This window comes from Rana temporaria, chromosome 7 (genome assembly GCF_905171775.1).
Source record: "Rana temporaria chromosome 7, aRanTem1.1, whole genome shotgun sequence".
Lineage (NCBI taxonomy): Eukaryota > Metazoa > Chordata > Amphibia > Anura > Ranidae > Rana > Rana temporaria.
In genome coordinates, this window is record NC_053495.1 from 57957393 (window position 1) to 57980569 (window position 23177).

A 23177-nucleotide genomic window follows, 5' to 3' on the forward strand; every position below is an offset into this window, starting at 1 on the left:
AAGAACAATTTGGCGAATTGAAAGAAGGTGGATTGATGGATGAAGGAGGAGTCCAAGATGATGGGGAAGTGGTGGAAGAAGGAGGAGTGATAGAAGATGATGGGGAGGTGGTGGAAGAAGGAGGAGTGATAGAAGATGTCGAAGAGGTGGAAAGGAGAAGCCCATCAGGTCAGTGTCACCCTAGCTTGATAAAAAAAAACATATGTAGATAGGCCTCATCGAAAAATAATGTTGTAAATGAAACTTTATTTTTTTTTTTTAGGGGAGGAGGATGGTGTGCCAATATTTTCACGTGCAAGTGCTGCTATAATTATTCAGCACGTAATGGAGTGCAGCACTGAAATGCACAATATGCGTGAAAGGATGGTTGTCATGGAAGAGAATTTAACAAATGTCCTTTTGGAATGCTGCACGGAAATGGACAATATGCGGCAAAGAATGATGGTCATCGAATCTAATTTTAAAAATATTATTGACATGATGGGCCGTGTCAAAGACTGAAACACCCCCCGCCCATCCCCCGCCCCCACAAACATTTTTACTGTTTTAATAATGAATACGCCAAAATTTGAAGATACACACACAGTGTGCCAACATGTGCTATCTGCCATCACAGAATATCTAGTGTCTGTGCTTTGTGGGTCCAACCCCCTCCTCCATCCTCAAGTAGTTGAGAGGAAGGGTTTGCTCCCACAGAACACAGACATTGATCACCCATGATGTCAGATAGCACATGTGGCCATTTGTCTGTTGAACCAATGACATTTGGCGAGTTTGCACTGAATGTGTGTATCTTTAAATTTTGGCGTGTTCCAGTGTGAAAGCACACCATGACTGACTGCTGTTGTGAGTTTTTATATTTTTATAATTGGATTTTGTTACTTTTTGACCATGTTGAAAATTTTGGGATACTATAAAGTTTAGACCATAAAGAATAAACAACGCCAAAAAAATTAAAATATATATATATAGAATTATAAATCTCTCTAATCACTGAATTTAGTGAAGTCGAGATTTGACTCCAAAATCTCAATAAAAAATTTTCTTATTGAAAAACACACCCAAAAAAAAAAAATATGTTTAAAAAAATAATGGTTTTTGTGCATAAAAAATATGCCGAAAAAAAAAAAAAATAAGGCGGTAAACACCACACCCAAAATAGTCTATATATATATATATATGTAAACAATAAATCTAACTATATTTGATAAACAAAAATGTGAACTTGTTAAAAAATGTATAATCTGCATTATATTTTTGGTTGAATTACCTGAAAAAAAAAAAAAAATAAATAAATTTTTGGTAGACTCCTAAGTACAAAAGCAGGGAGTAATGAAAAAAATATAAAATAATTTTTGGGGTCATGAACAAGCAAAAATTAAAAAACTTGACCTCAAAATTTACAAATGGAGTTGCTTCTTATTTCTAGACTCAATACCCTGTTTGTAGATGAGTGAATACTGTGCAAAATGTGGTTAGTTACTAAAAGTGGAGAAATCAATTATGCATTAAAATTGAAGAAGTTAGTTAGAGAACCAGGAAGACAGATAAAAAGAGAAAAAGCATTAATGACAAACAACTGTATAAAGTCCAATGGTCTAATTATTTATTATTTGAGAGAATATTCCTTTCTTTGGGGGCCGAATTAGAAAGAAATATGATCTGGCATAGCAATGGCCCCCCGACCCATGAAGTACTCAACATATTTGTCGCGTACCTCACGAGCTGATTGGGGGGCCAAGCCAGCGCGACCAGTGTCCAGCCCGGGAAGGGGATCTGAGGGTAGTCTTGCCTCAGAACCGATGTCGGGTAGGTACGTCTGGGAGTGCCTGCGTAAAAAGTTGTGCAAAATGCAGCAGGCAAATACAACGGTGTCCAATTTATATTCCGCCAGATGTATCGATGTCCTGAACAGGCGGAACCGGTTGGTGAGTATCCCAAAGGCATTCTCGACTACCCTCCGAGCCCTGGCCAACCGAAAATTAAAGACACTCCTCTCTGAGGTGAGGGTCCTCTGGGGAAAAGGCCGCATGAGGTGAGGACCAAGCCCGAAAGCCTCGTCCGCTAGGAACACAAACGGAAGTCCTTCCACATTCTCTTCATCTGGTGGCAATGCCAGACCACCAGCTTGGAGACGATCATAGAAATCAGTCCGTGCGAACACTCCCCCATCAGACATCCGGCCGTTCTTCCCCACGTCCACATATAGAAACTCATACTGTGCCGACACCACCGCCATCAACACAATACTATGATAACCCTTGTAGTTATAATAGTAGGACCCCGAGTGGGGTGGGGGCACTATGCGGACGTGTTTCCCATCTATTGCTCCACTGCAGTTTGGAAAATCCCACCGCTGGGCAAATTGGGAAGCCACAGACTGCCATTCCTGTGGTGTGGAGGGTAGCTGTGGGGACAAACAAAAAAAATAGATTTAGTACTTTGTAACAAAAACATTCTACAAGCATCCTTGTGACAGTTCACAGTATTAAAATTGCATTACAAAAATGTGCATGGAGAATTTGGGAAATGAAATATATAGGGCCACTTCATTAAGAGACTCCACAGCCCTCTGATGGGGACAATAAAAGTTTGAAGGGGGGGGGGGGGACACAAAAACCAAAAAGTCCTGTTTTAAAAAATGGCAAGGTGGGTTTGTCACTAGGATAGCATGCTGGACAGGTTAATATTGGGTAAGGGACAAATATGCAGGTAGGTCAAGAATAAAACATGTAAAGCTTATATCAACATGCATAGGGAGAAAAGGGAACGTTAGTTAAACACACAGCATATCTGGGAAATTAAAAATTAAGTTAGTTAGCAACATTATTACAGCCAGGAAACTTACCTTAATATACTCCTCATGCATAACTTTGATGATGGCAGCACACGTGTCCGGTATGATGACCCCAAGCGCCTGCGGAGAGATGCCTGTTGAGAACTTGAGGTCCTGCAGGCTCCTCCCAGTCGCCAGGTACCGCAACGTGGCAATAAGCCTCTGCTCGGCCGTGATGGCTTGGCGCATCACAGTGTCCTGCCTCGTGATATAGGGGGACAGAAGTTCCAGCAGACTGTTGAATACGGGGTCCGTCATGCGGAGAAAATTCCTAAAGTCATTAGGATTATTCTCCTGGAGTTCCCTAAGCAGAGGCATATGTGAGAACTGGTCACGCTGGCGCAACCAATTCTTGGTCCAGAAACGCCTCCGCCCCCTGTTTCTGGCCAAAGTACTGGACAAATGAACATATCCAGCAGCCATCCCATAAACAGCACCAACTCGCGAAAATTGACGCTGCTGCTCCATCATGGCTTCAAACCGGCCGGCTGGTCAGTCAAGAACACACTGAAACAGAAAGCACTCGCAAATCCAGCACTACCTGCGACAAACGCGTGACAAACAGATACGAGCGCACAGGATGCAACTGCTAAAGCAGAAACAACCTGCTAGCCTATAGCCGAATGACAACTACGTTACCGCAAGCACACGCACTGAACCCGTGAATACACGCTGTCAAAGCCTGGAGACCGAGAAGCGCGAATCAGCTCTAACCAAACCTTCACTAACACGAGCAAACCCGTAACTAGCAAAAGAGGAACAGAGGGCGGCGCCATTAAGTTTGGTCTTCCCCTTTATAGTGACGTCGTACGTAGTTTACGTGCACGCGTTCCGGTACGACGGTAATTTGGTCCGCTGGTGTGTACACGCCAGCGGAACCAAACACAAATCAGCCTTGTACGCCGGAAACTGTCGGGCAGACAGTTTCCAGCGCACAGATCCGGTCGTGAGTACAAGGCCTATGAGTTTCACTTTTCAAATTGAATTACTGACATTTTATATTCTAATTTTATAAGATGCACCTGTATACACAGGCATCAAACTCAGAAGTGATTCAAAAGTGGTGTGCTTTCAGGCTTTTTTGAGTTGCTTTTGATTGTTTTAGTTCAGCTTTGAGCTGTGTACGAGCTACTTTGGAGCTGTATTGAGTTTTTTCTACAGTCACAATGAGTATTTATGAGGAAGAACAGCAGCTCAGGAGCAAACAAACATCCATGTTTAGAAGCCCTAAATGAAGCCAGTACTGAGGGAACATGTAGATTTCCTTTGCTGACCTCTCATTTTAAAAATGCAGCTCCATTGCCTTCAATTGTGTCACTAACCTGGTTGCACATCAGGAGTTGCTCGGGGTGTCTGCTTAGTACAAAAGCATGCATTTTCAGCCAAAAAAGTCTTGCATGTGTATGGAAAGCTCTTAAGCTGGCCATAGGCCGTACAGTTTTTTCATTTAGCCATCAAGCTGAACGAAAAAGACTGAACTGTTTCCCTATGCACACATTTAAGGTGGATGGGGGGGATCCTTCTTGCTGTGCTATTGTATTTTGACAGGGGGGAGACTCCCCCGCTGTCAGAATACACAGATCAGCAGCTGCAGCTATTGGCTAAAGTTGATGCCCAAGTGACTTTTATCTGGTTGAACAGAAGTTAATTGGTATATTGACTTTTTTTCAACTGCACTGGCAACAAATGGATCGAAATTAATAAGCCCCTGTTGCCAAATTTTGATTTATGTAAGACCATCCTAATGTTATAATGATATTTTGGTAATTGGATCTTCTGCCTGCTTTCTCAAACATAAATTTTACTATAAAATTAAAAGGCCAGACACGTACCGTTTTCATCAGACATGTTTGCTGGGAGGTTTTGGTCTGATGTGTGTACACACCATCAGACCAAAATCCCCGCGGACAGAGAACGCGGTGACGTATACAACACCGACGTTCTCTGACGCGGAAGTTCAATGCTTCCACGCATGCGTCAAATCAATTCGATGCATGCGCGGGATTTCGGGCCGCTGGTTATACGGCATAACCAGCGGACATGTCCGATGAGTCATACTGACCATCGGACATGTCCGACGGACATGGTTCCAGCGGACAAGTTTCTTAGCATGCTAAGAAACTTTTGTCCGCTGCAAACCTGTCCGCTAGCCCAGGAATCCAGTCCGGTAGGCCCTACACACGGTCGGACATGTCCGCGGAAACTGGTCCGCGGACCAGTTTCAGCAGACATGTTCGGTTGTGTGTACGAGGCCTAATGGTCTTTGGAGGAACAGAGACTGGAAAGGACCATCATCAATTTTAATTGTATATACTTGAAAAAACTCTGATCAGAGGTGTGTGTGATTTTGGTAGGTTATATTTGGATAGGAAAGTAGATGAACCAGACAAAGCTCCTGTATAATTTCTTCTACCCAAAAATATGCACTATATGGAAATATGTAACAACTATATGAAAATGGTATGTTGCATTTTGATACTAAATTTGTAAAAGCAAAAATGGCTTTATGCTAAGAAAGCTTCAGCGATAGTTAAAATCTCCAGTGAGTTCACAATATCATAAATAATTACAATGGGCCAAATTCTCAAAAGAGATACGCAGGCGGAACTGCTGTTCAGCCTGCGTATCTCTGTGCCTAACTTTGGAAACGATCCTCAAAAGCATGGGTGCTCAACCTGTGGCTCTCCAGCTGTTGCGGAACTACAATTCCCATGAGGCATTGCAAGCCGCTGACAGGTACAAGCATGTCTCCCAAAGGCTGAGGCATTATGGGAATTGTAGTTTTGCAACAGTTGGAGAGCCACAGGTTGAGCACCCATGCTCAAAAGGATTTTTCCAAAGTTAGGCAGAAGATCTGACATCTGTAAGACACTTACACTGTCAGATCTTAGGATGCAGTACCGCATCCGCCGCTGGGGGCATTTCGAGTCGAAATGCCGGCTAGCGTATGCAAATGAGTACTTAAGCAGATCCACAAAGCATTTAAGCTTTGTGTTTTCTGCATAAGTTACGATTTGCACGCGTTAAATTAGGGCTGGTTTTACAATGTGTAAAGTTAGTACACCATGTAAAACCAGACCTTTTTTTCGTTCACCGCGATTTTTTTTTAAATTTGAATTTTTTTTCCCGGCGCGTATTTTTTTTTTCACCCGTCGCAACTTTATTGTCCCGTCACAATCAACAAAGCCCGGCGTAAATTACGTTCGCGCGCTGCACGTCGGGAAAATTACGTCACACGCATGCGCAGTACGGCCGGCGCGGGAGCGCGCCTCATTTAAATTGTAATCGCCCCCCAGAGAGGAGGACCGCCTTGCGACGGAGGCACTTAAGTTACACGGCCTGAAATTTCTAGGTAAGTGCTTTGTGGATCGGGCACTTAGGTAGAAATTTAACGCCTGTGTAACTTAACTGCTGAAAGTTAAGTTAGGCGGCGTTTTTGAGAATTTGGCCCAATGAGTCTTCAAACCAACCACACATCTTGAATTAATATTGTTTGATATAACCTGCCTGACTCCATAATTAGTAGTGAGAGTGATATTGACCAGTGGTGACTGGTAATGTTTTAGGATGGGGGACGCCAGACCACACCCCTCGCTTTTGACCCCTCCCACTTCTTCTAAGCCCCATGCCTTATAGAATCCACCTACTCCATCCCCTCTAATCTACTAGCTTTTCAGGAGTATTTAGCTCAGCATCACAGGACAGAGTATACAGCCCCATAATCACAGGGCAGAGTATACAGCTCAGCATCACAGGACAGAGTATACAGCCCCAGCATCACAGATCAGAGAATGCAGCCCCAGCATCAAAGGACAGAGTATGCAGCCCCAGAATCACAGGGCAGAGTACATACCTCCTAACTTTAAAACATAAGAATGAGGGAAACTTGAGGCTAATGTAAGCATGTGGCTCATCATGCCAAAAGTGGGTGTGGCCAGTCTGTTAACAGTGGAAGGGGTTTAAGGGGCATGGTTAAACAAAACCAATACCCCCTTCCACCATCCCTCTCCCCATCATTGCACAGGACCCCTTCCTCAACACGACCCCCCATTGTTACACAGGACCCCCTCCCTTATACTAACCCCATCATTAAACACAGAGGTTTATTGTTTAGGGTGGAGAGGGAAGGGGTGTTTAGGGTGGATAGGCAGAAAGGGGGGTTATTGTTTAGGGTGGAGAGGCAGGAAAGGGGGTTGTTTTTTAGGGTGGAGAGGCAGGGAGGCACTATTGTTTAGGGTGGAGAGGCAAGGGGGGTTATTGTTTAGGGTGGAGAGGCAGGGAGGGGAGGTTATTGTTTAGGGTGGAGAAGCAGAGAGGGGAGGTTATTGTTTAGGATGGAGAGGCGGTTATTGTTTAGGGTGGCAGAGAAGGGGGGTTATTTAGTGTAAAAAGGCAGGAGGGGGGTTATTGTTTAGGGAGGGGAGTTATTGTTTAGGGTGGAAAGGCAGGGAGTGGAGGGTTATTGTTTAGGGTGGGGAGGCGGGAGGGGAGTTATTGTTTAGGGTGGAGAGGCAGGGAAGGGGGGTTATTTAGGGTAAAAAGGCAGGAGGGGGTTATTGTTTAGTGTTAATGTTTATGGTGGAGAGGCAAAGAGGGGATTATTGTTTAGGGTTCAGAGGCTGGGAGGGGGTTATTGCTTAGGATGGAGAGGCAGGGAGAGGGTTATTGTTTAGAGTGGAGGGACTTGAGGCATTTTTTTTTTCAAGGGTTGAGAGGCCAGGAGGAGGTTATTGTTTAGGGTGGAGAGGTTATTGTTTAGGGTGGAGAGGCCAGGAGGTGGTTATTGCTTAGGGTGGGGAAGGGGTTATTGTTTAAGGTGGAGAGACGGGGAGGGGTTTATTGTTTAGGATGGAGAGATTGGGAGGGGGTTATTGTTTAGGGTGCAGAGGGGTTTTTGTTTAAGGTGGAGAGAAGGGGAGGGGTTTATTGTTTAGGGTAGAGAGGCAAGGAGGGGGTTGTTGTTTAGGGTGGAGAGGCAGGAAGGGGGTTATTGTTTTAGGGGAGAGGCAGGGGGGGTTATCGTTTAGGGTGGAGAGGCTGGGGCAAGGGTTGTTTAGGGTGGTGTTGGAGGGAGTCATTTTGATTCAGGGTGAGGGGGCAGGGAGGGGAACTGCATGGATGGATTTGGAGTTTGGGAACCCCACAGCTGCCAGTCACTGCCACGCACCAAAGCACTTAGCAGCCCCACCCAGTGATTAGAGGTGGGGGGAGGGGAGCCAGGCTCACAGCAGAACACACTATTTAACGGGGGGAGCAGTCATTTGGTAGCCACCCTGCAGAGGCGTCCGAGGAGGGGGGAGCATGATGCCGGGAGAGAGATATGCCAACAGCAAATAGAGAATGGCAGGTCAGCTGTTGCAATCCTCTCCGATCCCTGCACTCACCTGGTGCTCTGTAACACTGCACTCAGGCTCAGTACTGCCAGCTCTGCGCCCATCCACTGCATATGTGATCTGCTCCCCGCTTCACATCGCAGGGTCCCAGACAGTTACAGTCAAGTCTCTGCACTCCACAACACAGTGAACCAGCCAGGAAACTGGAAGTGACGCCGCAGTGAGGAAAATGCAACGCCCAGTCACCTCCAATCACGGCCAATGAAAGAAAAAGGACAGGAGCAAGGGACAAATGAGTGTAGTGGGAGTGTTTGTGGGCACATAGCTTGCGCCCCGAACATTCCCTAAACACGGGCAAAACAGCTTCCCAGATTGCAGTCAGCTGATTGCAAGCTGGGAAGCTTCTCATAGACTGGCCACTTTTTTCGTCAAAAACTTGGGGGGTGCGCCCCCTACGGACGGGCCGCCACTGATAGTGACATTGGCACAGACTGGCATGTCAAGAGTAGATGATACAATAAACTGCACAACATATTTTTCTTTTTTATTCTTCTTGATCAAACTCTAAAAAGTAGAGGGGATTCCTAGCAAAATACAAGTCCACATCCAATTAGAAACACCATCTCTCTTCCTTCTCACATCCACCTGTTTGGTATATATTGGCACCACATCCCATCTGGTATAAATGGATACACATCCTTGATGGAATATTCCTTTTTTAAATAATGATGATTAAAAAACATCAATACATTTCATAATTTTAAATATATATGTCTCCCCTCTAAATCCCCTATATTTTCTGGTTTGGTTTATACCTACCTGCACCTGAAGACACGTGCTAAAAATTCAACTTCAGAGGGACAATTCATGTAATGCAAGGTTCGAAAAAATCTGGGCGGCCGGTCGCAAATTAAGATTAGAATTAGAGACCTGGCGCCGGGGAAGGAAGCTTAGGCCTGCAGAAGGGCGCAAAGCCGCGGCCTCAATTACCTGTGTCTCCGTGCTTCATCTTGTGTCTCTGTGCGCCCCCACCTCCCCCGCCACGCGATCGCGGCAGGCACCTCCGGCTGGTAATTGAGGCCGCGGCTTTGCGGCCTTCTGCAGGCCTAAGCTTCCTTCTGCGATCTGGCGCCATCTTGCGGTGGCCAGTGACATGACAAGTAAAACAGCAATTCTAATGGTGCTTCCCCAGTGTTTTCACTGCCATCTCCTTTCCTCTAATTAGAACCCCCAAACAATATATATATTTTTTATTCTAATACCCTAGAGAATAAAATGGCGGTCGTTGCAATACTTTCTGTCACACCGAATTTGCACAGCGGTCTTACAAGCGCACTTTTTTGGGAAAAAATACAATTTTTTTAATTAAAAAATAAGACAACAGTAAAGTTAGCCCATTTTTTTTTATATTGTGAAAGATAATATTACGCCAAGTAAATTGATACCCAACATGTCACGCTTCAAAATTGCGTCCACTCGTGGAACGGCAACAAACCTTTACCCTTTAAAATCTCCATAGGCGACGTTGAAAAAATTCTACAGGTTGCATGTTTTGAGTTACAGAGGAGGTCTAGGGCTAGAATTATTGCTCTCGCTCTACCAATCGCGGCGGTACCTTCACATGTGTGGTTTGAACACTGTTTACATGTATGGGCGCTACTCACGAATGCGTTCGCTTCTGGCTCCTAGATTCCAAGCAAATTTGTCGAACCCTGAGGTAATGTACAGTTACTCTTAAATACAGTACACACCTCACATTTTTGTAAATATTTTATTATATTTTTTAATGTGACAACACTGAAGAAATTACACTTTTCTACAATGTAAAGTAGTGCGTGTACAGCATGTATAACAGTGTAATTTTGCTGTCCCCGCAAAATAGCTCAACACACAGCCATTAATGTCTAAGCCGCTGGCAAGAAAAGTGAGTACACCCCTAAGTCAAATTGTCCAAATTGGGCCCAAAGGGTCAATATTTTGTGTGGCCACCATTATTTTCCAGCACTGCCTTCACCCATTTGGTCATGGAGTTCACCAGAGTTTCACAGGTTGCTACTCCTCCATGACGGCATCACGAAGCTGGTGGATGTTGGAGACCTTGCACTCCTCCACCTTCCATTTGAAGATAGGGTTTAGGTCTGGAGACATGCTTGGCCAGTCCATCACCTTTACCCTCTGCTTCTTTAGCAATGCAGTGGCTGCCTTGGAGGTGTGTTTGGGGTTTTATCATGTTGGAATACTGCCCTTCGGCCCAGTCTCCAATGGGAGGGGATCATACTTGGCTTCAGTATGTCACAGTAGATGGCATTCAAGGTTCCCTCAAAGACCATGACACTCCCACCACCATGCTTGACTGTAGGCAAGACAACACTTGTCTTTGTACTCCTCACCTGGTTGCCGCCACACACGCTTGACACCATCTGAATCAAATAAGTTTATCTTGGTCTCATTAGACCACAGGACATGGTTCCAGTAATCCATGTCCTTAGTCGGCTTGTCTTCAGCAAACTGTTTGCAGGCTTTCTTGAGCATCATCTTTAGAGGAGGCTTTCTTCTGGGACGACAGCAATGCAGACCAATTTGATGCAGTGTGCAGCGTATGGTCTGATCACTGACAGGCTGACCTCCCACCCCTTCAACCTCTGCAGCAATGCTGGCAGAACTTATATGTCTATTTCCCAAAGACAACCTCTGGATATGATGCTGAGCATGTGCACTCAACTTCTTTGGTCGACCATGGCGAGGCCAGATCTGATTGGAACCTGTCCTGTTAAACCGCTGTATGGTCTTGACCACTGTGCTGCAGCTCAGTTTCAGGGTCTTGGCAATCTTCTTGTAGCCTGGGCCATCTTTATGTAGAGCAACAATTGTTTTTTTTCCAGATCCTCAGAGAGTTCTTTGCCATGAGGTGCCATGTTTAATATCCAGTGACCAGTATGAGAGAATGAGAGTGATAACACCAAACCCACCTGCTCCCCATTCACACCTGAAACCTTGTAACACTAACGCGTTACATGACATCAGGGAGGTTAAATGGCTAATTGGGCCCAATTTGGACATTTTTACTTAGGGGTGTATTCAGTTTTACTCCCAGCGTTTTAGTCATTAATGACTGTGTTGAGTTGTTTTGAGAGGACAGCAAATGTACACTGTTATACAAGCTGTACACTCACTACTTTACATTGTAGCAAAGTGTTATTTCTTCAGTGTTGTCACATGAAAAGATATAATAAAATGCTTGCAAAAATGTGAGGGGTGTACTCACTTTTGTGAGATACTGTATCTAAAAGGTGCCCATAAGGTGTATTCCCTTACACCTTATATAGCCAGGGTTTCTATAAACATGAAATTCGATGAGCATTCATAGTTATAAGAACAGAGTTAACAAGAGTAGACTGATGCAGGCAGACATTATTGATGCCACTACTGATGCCACCTTACGAGGGAACAATATTTTCTAACCTGTTCAATCTGTGTTGCCTGCCTCAATCTTTAGATAATGCCATCTAATAAATTCCAAAAGACACTGGTAATGTAAAAAAATAAATTGTGAATAGATATGTTACAAACGCCTGCTGTGCAAGACCAGGAGTGATACTTTCATTTGGCACTATATTACTACAACTTTCCTAATTTTCAAATCAAAAATGTAGTGGGATTTGTCACAACCAAGTATTTTAAGATCTGTGGCAGACTGGCAGTAGGATTTTAGGAAGCATGTGGAATTGAGTACACTTTATACTAATGGGCCTGCATGTTGATAAATTAAGCGTATTAACTTTTACAGATTAAAATTAAAATATTTACTGTTCTCAGGAAGCAAACAATATCACACTTTGGGAAAAAGAGCTTTTCGTTTTACTGCGTGGCCTCCAACTCGACACATCATATGAAGCCAAGGTACGAGTAAAGTCAAGGGATGGTACTGAAGATCCAGGAGCCATATGGAGTCACTGGAGCAAGTCTGTAGAATGGAGAACTCCTAGTGAAGGTACTGTGTGTTGTATGCATTGTTGTGATGGAGGGTCATGGAGTAGATACGTCACAATTGTACCTCTTTTCTGATCTTATTTCACATTTGTGGATACAAAAACACTCTAAATAGCACTTCACAGTCTGGTTGTAAATCATGATGAGACCCTTCAAATTCCAGAAAGATACATAGGTAAAAAAAACACATCAATCAAATTCAACCAACAGAAAAAAAAACATACATCCACAGGACCCTAAACCCACTGTTGACCCAGAGAAATACAAAAATGTATAAAGTACTTATAAAGTATGGTGTAATTTACTTCAGCCAGGAAAAGATACCCCCTGAATCAACAATATGTAGTCTTATTGTGCTTCATGTACACGGGACATTTACAACCTCTCCTGAACAATTTAATTTGACAGATAGTAACCTACGTTTAAAACGTCCGTTTTGCAGCGTTTTGCCGCGTTTGCATTTAGAAGCGTTTAAAAAAAAATTATATATATATTTTTTAAATAGCCAAAAATTAAAAACGCCTGTAAACGAAATGCGGCTAAACTCGAGTTACCGTGTTTAGCCGCATTTGGCGCTTGAAATGCCTGTAAACTCAGCTTTTGAACACATTTCTTTTGCGTTCCAAAAAATGCCTCTAATAAACTTAACTGCCTAGAAATTACTATAAACGACGACGCTGTGTACATGGACAGATATAGAGGAGAGTTCAGGGGCAGTTGAAAAAAACTCCCAACTTCTCCTTAATGTCCGTTTACCAGCAGCAGTGTACATGAGGCCTTACTTAAATAATACCAGCCACTTATATTATGTACATTTAGAAATACAACTACTTTTTAAAATGAACTACAGAGATGGCTAGAACTAGCTCCTGTGGAAGTTCCACATTTTCCAACTCTACTGTATAAAAGCCTTTCCATATGCAGAGAATAACTTCTATTATCTTCAGATGTAAAAAGTTCCCTCTTGTCATTTGCAATAATCTTAAAGTGAACAATTTTGTTGTAAGTTTACTAAATAAACCATTTACTGTATTTATACAAGATGATCATATAAGCCTTAAAGTGGTTCTAAAAGCAAAATGTTTCTACCCTAATGCATTCTCTGTAAATAAAGTAAAAAAAAACTTTTAGGTGCAGCTTCCCCCCAGCCCCCTCTAAATACTTACCTAAGCCCGATCTCGCGCTGTTCCCGAGAGCAGTGGCGCTGCTCTCTCTCTCTCCCTTCTCACTGAGAGAGCAATTCGGTTACGATGGCCGCAGGTATTCAACATCCTATAATATCTATTTGGTAAGGTTAAAGTGGTTGTAAACCCTATAAAAAAAAAACCTGCAAGACAAAGTTATAATGAGCTAGTATGCATTGCCTGGGACCTATATTTTTTTTCTGAACACTATGTTCACTGACTTTTTAGTATTGCGCTGCACTTATTTCTATTTTGTATATTCTATGAGGTGATGTGATTAGCCTAAAGTGTTCAGCTTGCAACATTTCTGATACAACTTTTGCCCTGTACACACGTCGGGAAAAAAACGATAGTTTTCCCAATGGAATTCCTCTCAAGTTCAGTGAACTTTTGACTGCCAAGAACGCGGTGACGTACAACACTATGACGAGCCAAGAAAATTAAGTTCAATGCTTCTGAGCATGCTTTGACTTGACTTCTGAGCATGCACATTCTTTTGCGCATAGAAATTGCATACGGATGAACGGTTTTCCCGCTAGGATTTTTTCCTGACGGGAAAAAAGAGATCCTGCTCTTTTTTTTTCCCCCAGCAGTTTTCCTGTTGGAAAAAGTTTGATGGAGCATACACACGGTCGGGATTCCCGGCCAAATACTCTCATCTGACTTTTTCCAACGGGAAAACTGGTCATGTGTACAGGGCATTTGTTTGTGCTGATTGTTCCATATTGCATAGATCATGTGAACAGGCCAAAAAATTGCATGATCATGCAAACCCTATTAAAGTCTATGGGACATGAACATGAAAAATTAAAAATGCAAATTTTAAAGGCTGGTATGCAAGTCATTGCCATAAAAAGTGTATGGGACCAGAGTAATGCTCAATGGGACATGTATCAATGCAAAAAAAGTTTTTAAAACAATAGTTTTTTCAGGAGCAGTGATTTTAATAATGCTTAACGTGAAACAATAAAAAATAAATATTCCTTTAAATATCATCCCTGGGGGTTCCCTTAGTCTGCCTGTAAAGTGGTGCATCTGTGTGATGTGTACAACAGTGCCTCAGCAAATTACATTTCTAAAGGAAAAAATTTAATTTAAACTTGCATGTAATTTTTCAGACTCCTGGAAATATAGATGAAAAATCAAGGAAAAAATTGATGTGGGTTCTCCCCCTCCCCCCAGTCCACACCTGGCCCTTCAGATCTATTCACCAAAAAAAGTGCCAAAAAGTAAAAACCACAATAGACTGTTTTGGATAATTCTTTTATTTAAAAAAAAAAGTGTCCCGCGATGTCCATCCATCGTCAGTCAATTAATAAAGGATTTGTCAAAAACTGTCTATTGGGGTTTTTCCTTTTTGGTAAATTGGTATGGGTACAATGTACCCCATACCCATTCACATAGGGGGGTGGGCCCCCCTGTTAAAGGGGGCTTCCAGATTCTGATAAGCCCCCCACCCACAGACCCCAATAACCAATGGCCAGGGTTGTCGAGGTCAAGGCCCTTGTCCCCCAAAGCACCCTCCCCATGTTGAGGGCATGTGGCCTGGTAAAGTTCAGGAGGGGGCGCTCGCTCGTCACCCCCCCCCATCCTGTCCTCCAGGCTATATACTCAGATAAGGGTCTGGTATGGATTTTGGGAGACCTCATAACAATTTTTTTAACATTTTGGCATGGAGTTCCCTTTAAAATTTATGCCAGACCCAAAGGGTCATAGGGACCCCCTTAACCACTTCAATACACTGTAGTATATACTCTGCACCGCACTATATACCCTGCACAGTATTATATATACTACACTGACTGCACTATATACTCTGAACTGCAGTATATATACTATACGGACCGCACTATATACTCTGCTGAAAAATTAGGCCTTGGGTATTGGTGGTGCCAGAACACTGTAACCCCTCACAGTTACTCTTATTGTGCACAGGAATGGGCCCTGCTGGTAAATATTATTTAATTTTTTTTAATTACATGCCCCAATCCAACAGATGCAGAATAATTGGTGTGTTGGTGGTGCCTTAAACCAAAAATATTTTATAAGTTAGCATCACCAAGATTCAGCAATAGGATAGCCTGCATAGGCATCCCAGATCCCTAGCAAATTCAATCAGTTACATCAGCATCAGAGGCTTGATAGCTCCAGGACTGATGAATTTTTATAAATGTGAGCCTATCAATGGAGTCTGTGGACAGGCGCACTCTTTAATCAGTTACAAACCCTCTAGCAGCACTGAATGTGCATTCAGAAAGCACGCTGGATGCAGAACAAGCCAGTAGCTCGATTGCATATTGCCTACTTTTCCGGGCACAACCAAAAAAATTATATTTTTTCCTTTCACGTTCAACGATAATGGTAAACGGGACAAAAGGGGAGGGGTAATCTCTCTAATAGGGGGCACAGACAGCAATAAAAAAAACAGAGTGGGTTCTAATCCATCTCCATTCTATCCAAAACTAAAAAAAGTTTTGCCTTTCATTAAAAATTCAAGTATAGGTGGGAAAAGGACAAAAGGAAACCTGGATATAAAGTTAAAGTGATTTTATGTGATCACCTTGTAAAACAACCCAACCTGATCATTGGAGGAGAGCAGGCTGAGTTCCCAGCACAGCTAGAGAACTGACCACGGTGTGTTCTCCTGCGTAGTGTAGTCAGTTTCTAATAGGAAATCATAGGGACTGGCAGGAACACCAGGGATTTCACACAAAGGTAGCAATACAAAGAGAACACGATACTGTTACATATAAAGTACATGGTACAGCAGGCACATATCAGGAATATGAATTTCTGGGGTAACAAACACGTTGACATACAGTCATGGCCATAAATATTGGCACCCCTGCATTTCTGTCAGATAATGCACCACTTCGCCCAGAAAGTTGTTGTAATTACAAATGTTTAGGTATTCTCATGTTTATTGTTTGTATTGATATGACACAAAAAAGAGGAGACACAAAAAGCCAAATCTGACACATTCCATGCAAAACTACAAAAATTGACTGGACAAAAATTATTGGCACCCTCAATAAAATATTTAATAGCACACCTCTTGGAAAAAATAACAAATCAATTGCTTCCTGTAACCATCAATGAGTTTCTTCTTACATTGTAATGGGTCATATCCTGCTGTACTCCCACTAGATGTGTATGTAGGTCCCTTCTGCCGATCCACATCTCCAACAGTTGGCAATCGTGGATGAGAATATTCTATGTAAGGAGGAGCGATCTCTGTACCATCTAGACATAAGCTTAAAGTTTTTTTCCTGAGCATAGCAGGAAATAGTGGATTTGTGGGTGAAGTGGAAGGAGGTCTGCTAGTTGGCTGTCGTGAGTTCCCTACCCAAGTCCCTGGACCACACCCTCGTGTAAGTAGGGAGCTCAATGCGTTGAGTAGTTGATAAATCGCTGATAACAGATGTCTGGCCATTTCGAAAAAGGGAGCACAGTCGCTTGTATTCAGTTAGGGGGCGGTGAATCTGGGTAGAGTGGAATAATCTAGTACAGAAGGTAGAGAGATGGAGGGCGGTGAGCCAATTAACATCACCCCCCTAGGTCAACCGGCTGCCCAGTAGTCTGGTGCACAATCGCGTGTGCCACTGGCCACATGGCTCTCATCAGTGTACCCATTGTAGGCGAACCCAAGCCCTGGGGGAGAGCGGGGTTATCGAAGAGAGCTGTAAGGGGGAGGGGTTTAGACAACAAGAGGTTCTGTAGGCCTCTCCGATACCATATATGTAGTTGCGCACGGGTTAGAAGTGAGAAGTGTAGTCTGGGTAGATCTTGAAAGTACCCCCAAAGCAGGGCCCTGAGATCCAGAGGAGAAAGATCTTGTTCCACCATGACTTTTGATTTAGCGAAGGGGCGAGGAAACCATTGTATTCTTTTCTTTTTTTGAAAACAGTAAATTGATGGGCTTTACCAAAAAGCTATAAATTTTGTTTCGTCTGTCCACAGCACATTCTCCAGAAAGGATTTCCTCAGGTAAGTTTTGGCAAACTCTTTGATCAATTTTTCTCTTTCGTCCATGTCTAGGAAGATTATTACAGTCCCATGAACTGTAAACTTCTTGACAATGTTGTGCACAACAGACACTTAATTTTATTACACATAACTTAATTCTGAACCTATTTGTATTGGTTGCATTATATGTATGTATTGCATGGGTTGTTACCGACATGTGGTGAAAATGTCATGTCAATGGCACCTTTAGAAATATATTTACCTAGAAAAATAGTGACGTATTCAATACTTATTTTACCCACTGTATATATACAAATATATATTTATACAGTATATATAAATTATAATGTTTGTCAATTGTTATATCTTACAGACTCAAAAATGACATCATTGATAGTGGCTATGGTCCTCGTGGTCGTGTTTATAGTAGTGGTGATCATCTTCTACCAGAATAGGTACATAACAAGACTTTGCCTTTTTCATTTATTTTTTTCTTGAAAACATATATTACAATTATGACTGCACAAAGATTGATATCTGTCAATTGCTATACAAATGCACTGATTACTGTACAAATTACACTGGCAATGAAGGAGTTGCTGCAGGGGTTAAGTTAGTACTAGTGAGTGATTCTTACTGTTAGGGGGCGTGGCTACACATGACACGTCACTGATGACTGTTCCCGATCACAGGGAACGGTCATCAGTGACAGTGTCACTAGGCAGAATATGAGAATGCCTTGTTTACAAAGGCATTCCCCTGTTCTGCCCTTGCCGACCTCAATCGCGGGCCTACCGGGAAAATTGAGTTCCCAGGACCCGCGGCCGCACTCACGAGGCGAGCGCGCGCCCGCTGGGTGGCAAACTTAAAGGGACGTACCTGTACGCCAATCTGCCTGCCTGTGCCATGTTGTCGACGTACATAGTCGTGCGCCAGTCGTCAAGTGGTTAAATGGTAACTCCACTTTTGTGGTGAAAAAATAAATTGAAAATAAAAAATAAATATATATCATATACAATTGCGACACAAGTCATATTGTAATTCAATATTCCTTTTCATTCTGCAGCTCTGTAATTTTCTATAAAATGCAATGCAATATGGCTACCCGGAAGTGTTCTGTGCACAGATGGTGTACAGAACGCTCCCCTGATATGTCATTTCCTGCTTGTGTGATTGGCTCACTGATTTTCCCAGAAGTCTGCACTAAGATACAAATTCGATTTTGAGCAACCCCTGCAACAAAAATTGCATTTTTGATGAACTACCAAAAAATCAAGTCTAAAGGGGTTCATTCGGATCCTGCAATTTTCTACATTAGAGCCCTGCAGGTGCAGTAGCTGATTGATAATTATAAAACCACTCCCATACAGATTTACTTATTTCCTGTCCTAGTAACACAGGAAATTAAAACAAATCTATCCAAAGTTAACAGAATTCTCAGTTTACAGAATTGCTATAGGAACCTCCATATATCACCTATTGCTTGGGTGACAACTCTAAAATGTAAAATTTCTGAATCATGGTCCATTGCTGCACTTAGTGGTTCAATCCACTGCACCCTGTCACAGCAGTGGCACAACAAAATCACAAAACATATTTATCTAAAGCCAACTGAAAGTGCGAAAATAGCCTCTGCTAAGTGAGTAGAAATCCCCTCTTGGAAAGCTATCACCATAACTTGTCCCAGTTGGAAAATATACTCTGTATTCCTGTTCTAGTGACACTGTAAATTATGAATCCCATCATTTTTTGTTTCGGTGACAATAGTTACCAGGAGAATTAGAGAAGATGAATTTCCCCAGTAGGTTCACAGATTGCAACAACAGCCTTTCAATAAAACTCTAGCTTCAGATACACTTTATATTGTACATAATGCTGCAAATTTTCTTTTTGAAAATGTGTTTCATGTCTAATGTTCATTTCAGTACATAGCGTATGTTACACGACAATTGTAACTCACATGTCAAAATAAACTTATCTTGCAGGGTTAAGAAAATCATTTGGATTGGAGTACCAAGTCCTTCTTCATTTTTTGACCCTTTAATGTCTGAATACAAAGGAAACTTTCAGGTAATAATTACATTTATAAAGTCAGTGTGGTACATTTCATTCAGTACTGAGATGCTGGTAGCTTCAATGTGGGGCTTCTGGTGCACAAGAAAAAAAATATCGCTTCTGAATCAGCCTTATAACTTAACCCACCAACCATATACAGGGGGTCCCCGGGTTACAAACAAGATAGGGTCTGTAGGTTTGTTCTTAAAGCGGAGTTCCATCCAAAAGTGGAACTTTCGCTTAATCCACTCCTCGCCCCCCTTACATGCCACATTTGGCATGTAATTTTTTTTGGGGGGGAGTGGGGGCTTCAGGAGGAGTGGGACTTCCTGTCCCACTTCCTCCTTCCGCCGAGGGGCTGCTAAGGCGAATAGTCTAATCGCTTTTCTGCAGCCCCTCCCTGTAGGTGATCGTCTGGGACACGTGACAGGTCCCAAGCGATCGCCTGTCCAATTGGATGGCGCAACGCCGCTCGCGCATGCGCAGTGACGCTCGCGCATGTGCAGTGGGTGCCCGGCCGTGAAGCTGAAAGCTGTCACGGCCGGGTGCCCACACTTGGAATGAAGACGCCGGCCGGAGAGGGGGGGAGAGGAGCGGAGCCCCGGCCGGCGCATCGCTGGAACATGGAGTAGGTAAGTGTATGTTTATTAAAAGCCAGCAGCTACACTTTTGTAGCTGCTGACTTTTAATAAACATAAAAAATGACTGGAACACCCATTTAAGTTGAACATATTTGTAAGTCGGAACAGGTCCATTTTTTAAGTGTAACTCCAGCCCAAAAACGATTTTTAAGCTTTTTAGATAGCACAGGGAAGGGTTAACACCCCTGTAACATTTGTTTTGCTGTCTGTGCCCCTGTTCAGAAGATTTCACCTCACTTTCTGTCCCAGTGACAATTAGATTTTGAAAATGTTGGGTTGTTGTGGAAACAAGCCTTGGTGATAAAGCATCAGTAAAGGTACCTTTTTCCCCAAATAACTCTTACAGGAGAGAATTTCCCTTCCTAGGGGTAGACTTCCTCTCACTTCCTGTTGTCTCAATCCGTTTGTAAGTAGGAGTCTTTGTAAGTCGGATGTTTGTAACTAGGGGACCCCCTGTACCATGACAATAATATAACTCTAGGGATGAGGTTCACATTCAGGTCTACTATGGGTTCAAGACGAACCCTGCCTTTTCATGGTTCGCAGACCCACCAAACCAATGCAACAATTCCCTTGTCCAAATTCATAAATTAATGCAATGCAGGGCAGCTGGCTTAGAAGGACCAATGCAGGACTTTTATCCACTTTTAGAAAACGCACCAAAATGGCAGGACATAATAGAATAGAACTCAATGAGAAAGTGCAGCTAACCCACATGAAAAACGGCAGGTATACTGTGCTGCACCCACGCTACAGCCAAAGAGCAGAAGTGTAAATCAAACTAGTTGTAAAAAAAAATATTTCACAGTCAAATATGCACAGCTAGTGCACCCGTTTGCTAATACTGTCTGTGAAAATTTTCATTATTGACCTTTTAGTCGCATGAAAAGACCCTCCTAGCACTGTCTAAATATGAACAAACCTTACCTGTTTCGCCAACTTGGGTTTCCTCAGGGGATATGATTTGTAACACGATTTGCGTCACCGACTCTAGCTCCCAGAGACTCTCAAAACAGGCCAACGCCAATGCAGCAAGCCCCAAAGGCGCACACAGAACAGTCAGGAAAGGCCCAGATGGACCGAGTAACAAACTGTTAATATTGAAAAACATCAAGGGTGCCGTATAATGTAAAGAACACTAATTATCTGATATGCAGCAGTTGGGAAAATAGGGGGAAAAAGGGAGGCTGAGAACGATCTTTCCACTATACGGCACCCTTGATCTTTTTAAATATCAACAGCTTTGTTACTCGTTCCATCTGGGCCTTTCCTGACCATTCTGTGTGCGCCCTTGGGGCTTGCCGCATTGCCATTGGCCTGTTTTGAGAGTCTCTGGGAGCTAGAGTCGGTGACGGATATTGTGTTACAAATCATATCTTCTGAGGAAACCCAAGGTGGCAAAACCTGTCGGGATAATTACACTATTGTCACCACCATTATGATAAAATAATCCCACACTGTATTGAATGTCAAGCTGTATTGATTTTAATGTTTGTCCTTTATGAACAAACCTGTTTTCTATTTGTAATAAAATAATGACCTTTTCTAACAATTTGTGTTTTAATATCTCAGCACCCAAAAAATCCCCTTAAAAATCCTTGTGTATATATATGTTGACTACTCTGGGATGTTGGTGCTTGTCTTGATTTTGTCACCAAGCCATACTACCACCCTTTCCATGAAAAAACCTTGCGAGCTGCCAGAGATGTTCACTTCAGATAACCATAATATAGATAACTGCAGTAATTTCAGCTGCTGGCACTAATCACAATCCCATACATGTGTGCTCAATAGTGAATAATACAGACCAATGTGCCGCGCTGTACACTTAAAAGAAATCCTGTAGTGCAACAAATATAAAATACATTCATTGCATATCAAAATCTATATAGTGAATAATACATTCTATTAGTAAAGTGCTGACGTGCTAATAACAAATTTATAATATCGTAATCATTTAAGTGTGATCCTTATAAATATTCTTTCTGTAGTGGAAACTTTGTGATGGTGTTCCAAATTTAATCCAAACGTGCCAGCAAACTCGTGCTCTCCCCCTTTGTGGCTCTCCTCACCTCAGGGCGTGTGACCGCACATTTCAGTTTGGTCTCAGAACGCAGCTGAACCACCTCTGGGTTCTATATTGTATAGGCTCTGCAGGATCCTGGGCTATTCAGTGATGTGATCCTCAATACATATATGGAAGATAAGGCTGGATAATGCTTTATCGTTTTAGACAAATTTATTAAAATATATTAATTCAGGGAACTCACACAGTGTGGGTGATTCAGCAACAGAGATAATAAAAATCCAATAGGGTCGTATGTCCCTCCGCTCCTCCGCAGCTGCTCATGTTAGCTTTGGAGTACCCTGAATGATTATATTTTAATAAATTTGTCTAAAACGTTAAAGCACTATCCAGCCTTATCTTCCATATATGTACCGAGGATCACATCACTGAATAGCCCAGGATCCTGCAGAGCCTATACAATATAGAACCCAGAGGTGGTTCAGCTGCGTTGTGTGACCAAACTTAAAAGTGCGGTCACACGCCCTGAGGTGAGGAGAACCAGGAAGGGGGAGCACAAGTTTGCTGGCACGTTTGGATTAAGTTTGGAGCACCATCACAAAGTTTCCAGAAAACATATTTATAAGGATCACAAAGTTACAACTACATTGAAAAATTTCGAAGGACTTTTTCATATTTGTGTTTACTACACTTAAATGATTAAGATATTATAAATGTATAAGCACATCAGCACTTTACTAATAGAATGTATTATTCACTATACAGATTTAAATTTGCAATGGATGTACAGTATATATATATATATATATATATATATATATATATATATATATATATATATATATATTTGTCCTCCTAGCACTGTACCATTTATTTTTTGTATCTGTACATTTCCACCATGGCAGTTCCCAACTACCCACACCCTTTTTATCCTTGAAAATGGGCAGAATGAAATAACGTTCACCTCACACAAATTTCAGTGGGGTTCTACTCTATGTTTGGGGTTTGAATACATCATACTGGGTTCTACCAACCAGATGCCGATCCTGACCTCCCTGGGGCCCTAAGCAAAATGACATGTCACATTAAAGTTGAGAAGCAGGGGGGGGGGGCTGCCGAAAATGACATGTCACATTAAAGTTGAGA

At 42.5% G+C, this 23177-nt stretch overlaps 1 protein-coding gene across 2 annotated transcripts in view; it reads left to right on the forward strand.

Moving 5' to 3' along the window:
• IL2RB (interleukin 2 receptor subunit beta) overlaps nucleotides 1-23177 on the forward strand; it is a 102959-nt gene that overhangs the window by 74910 nt on the left and 4872 nt on the right. Inside the window, exons 8-11 of one of the 2 annotated variants that reach the window (XM_040359430.1) lie at nucleotides 11986-12160; nucleotides 17304-17330; nucleotides 17683-17764; nucleotides 19295-19379. In XM_040359430.1, coding sequence (XP_040215364.1) covers nucleotides 11986-12160; nucleotides 17304-17330; nucleotides 17683-17764; nucleotides 19295-19379 — 369 coding nt within the window. The remainder of the gene's footprint in view (nucleotides 1-11985; nucleotides 12161-17303; nucleotides 17331-17682; nucleotides 17765-19294; nucleotides 19380-23177) is intronic. The other variant, XM_040359431.1, reaches the window with a different exon arrangement.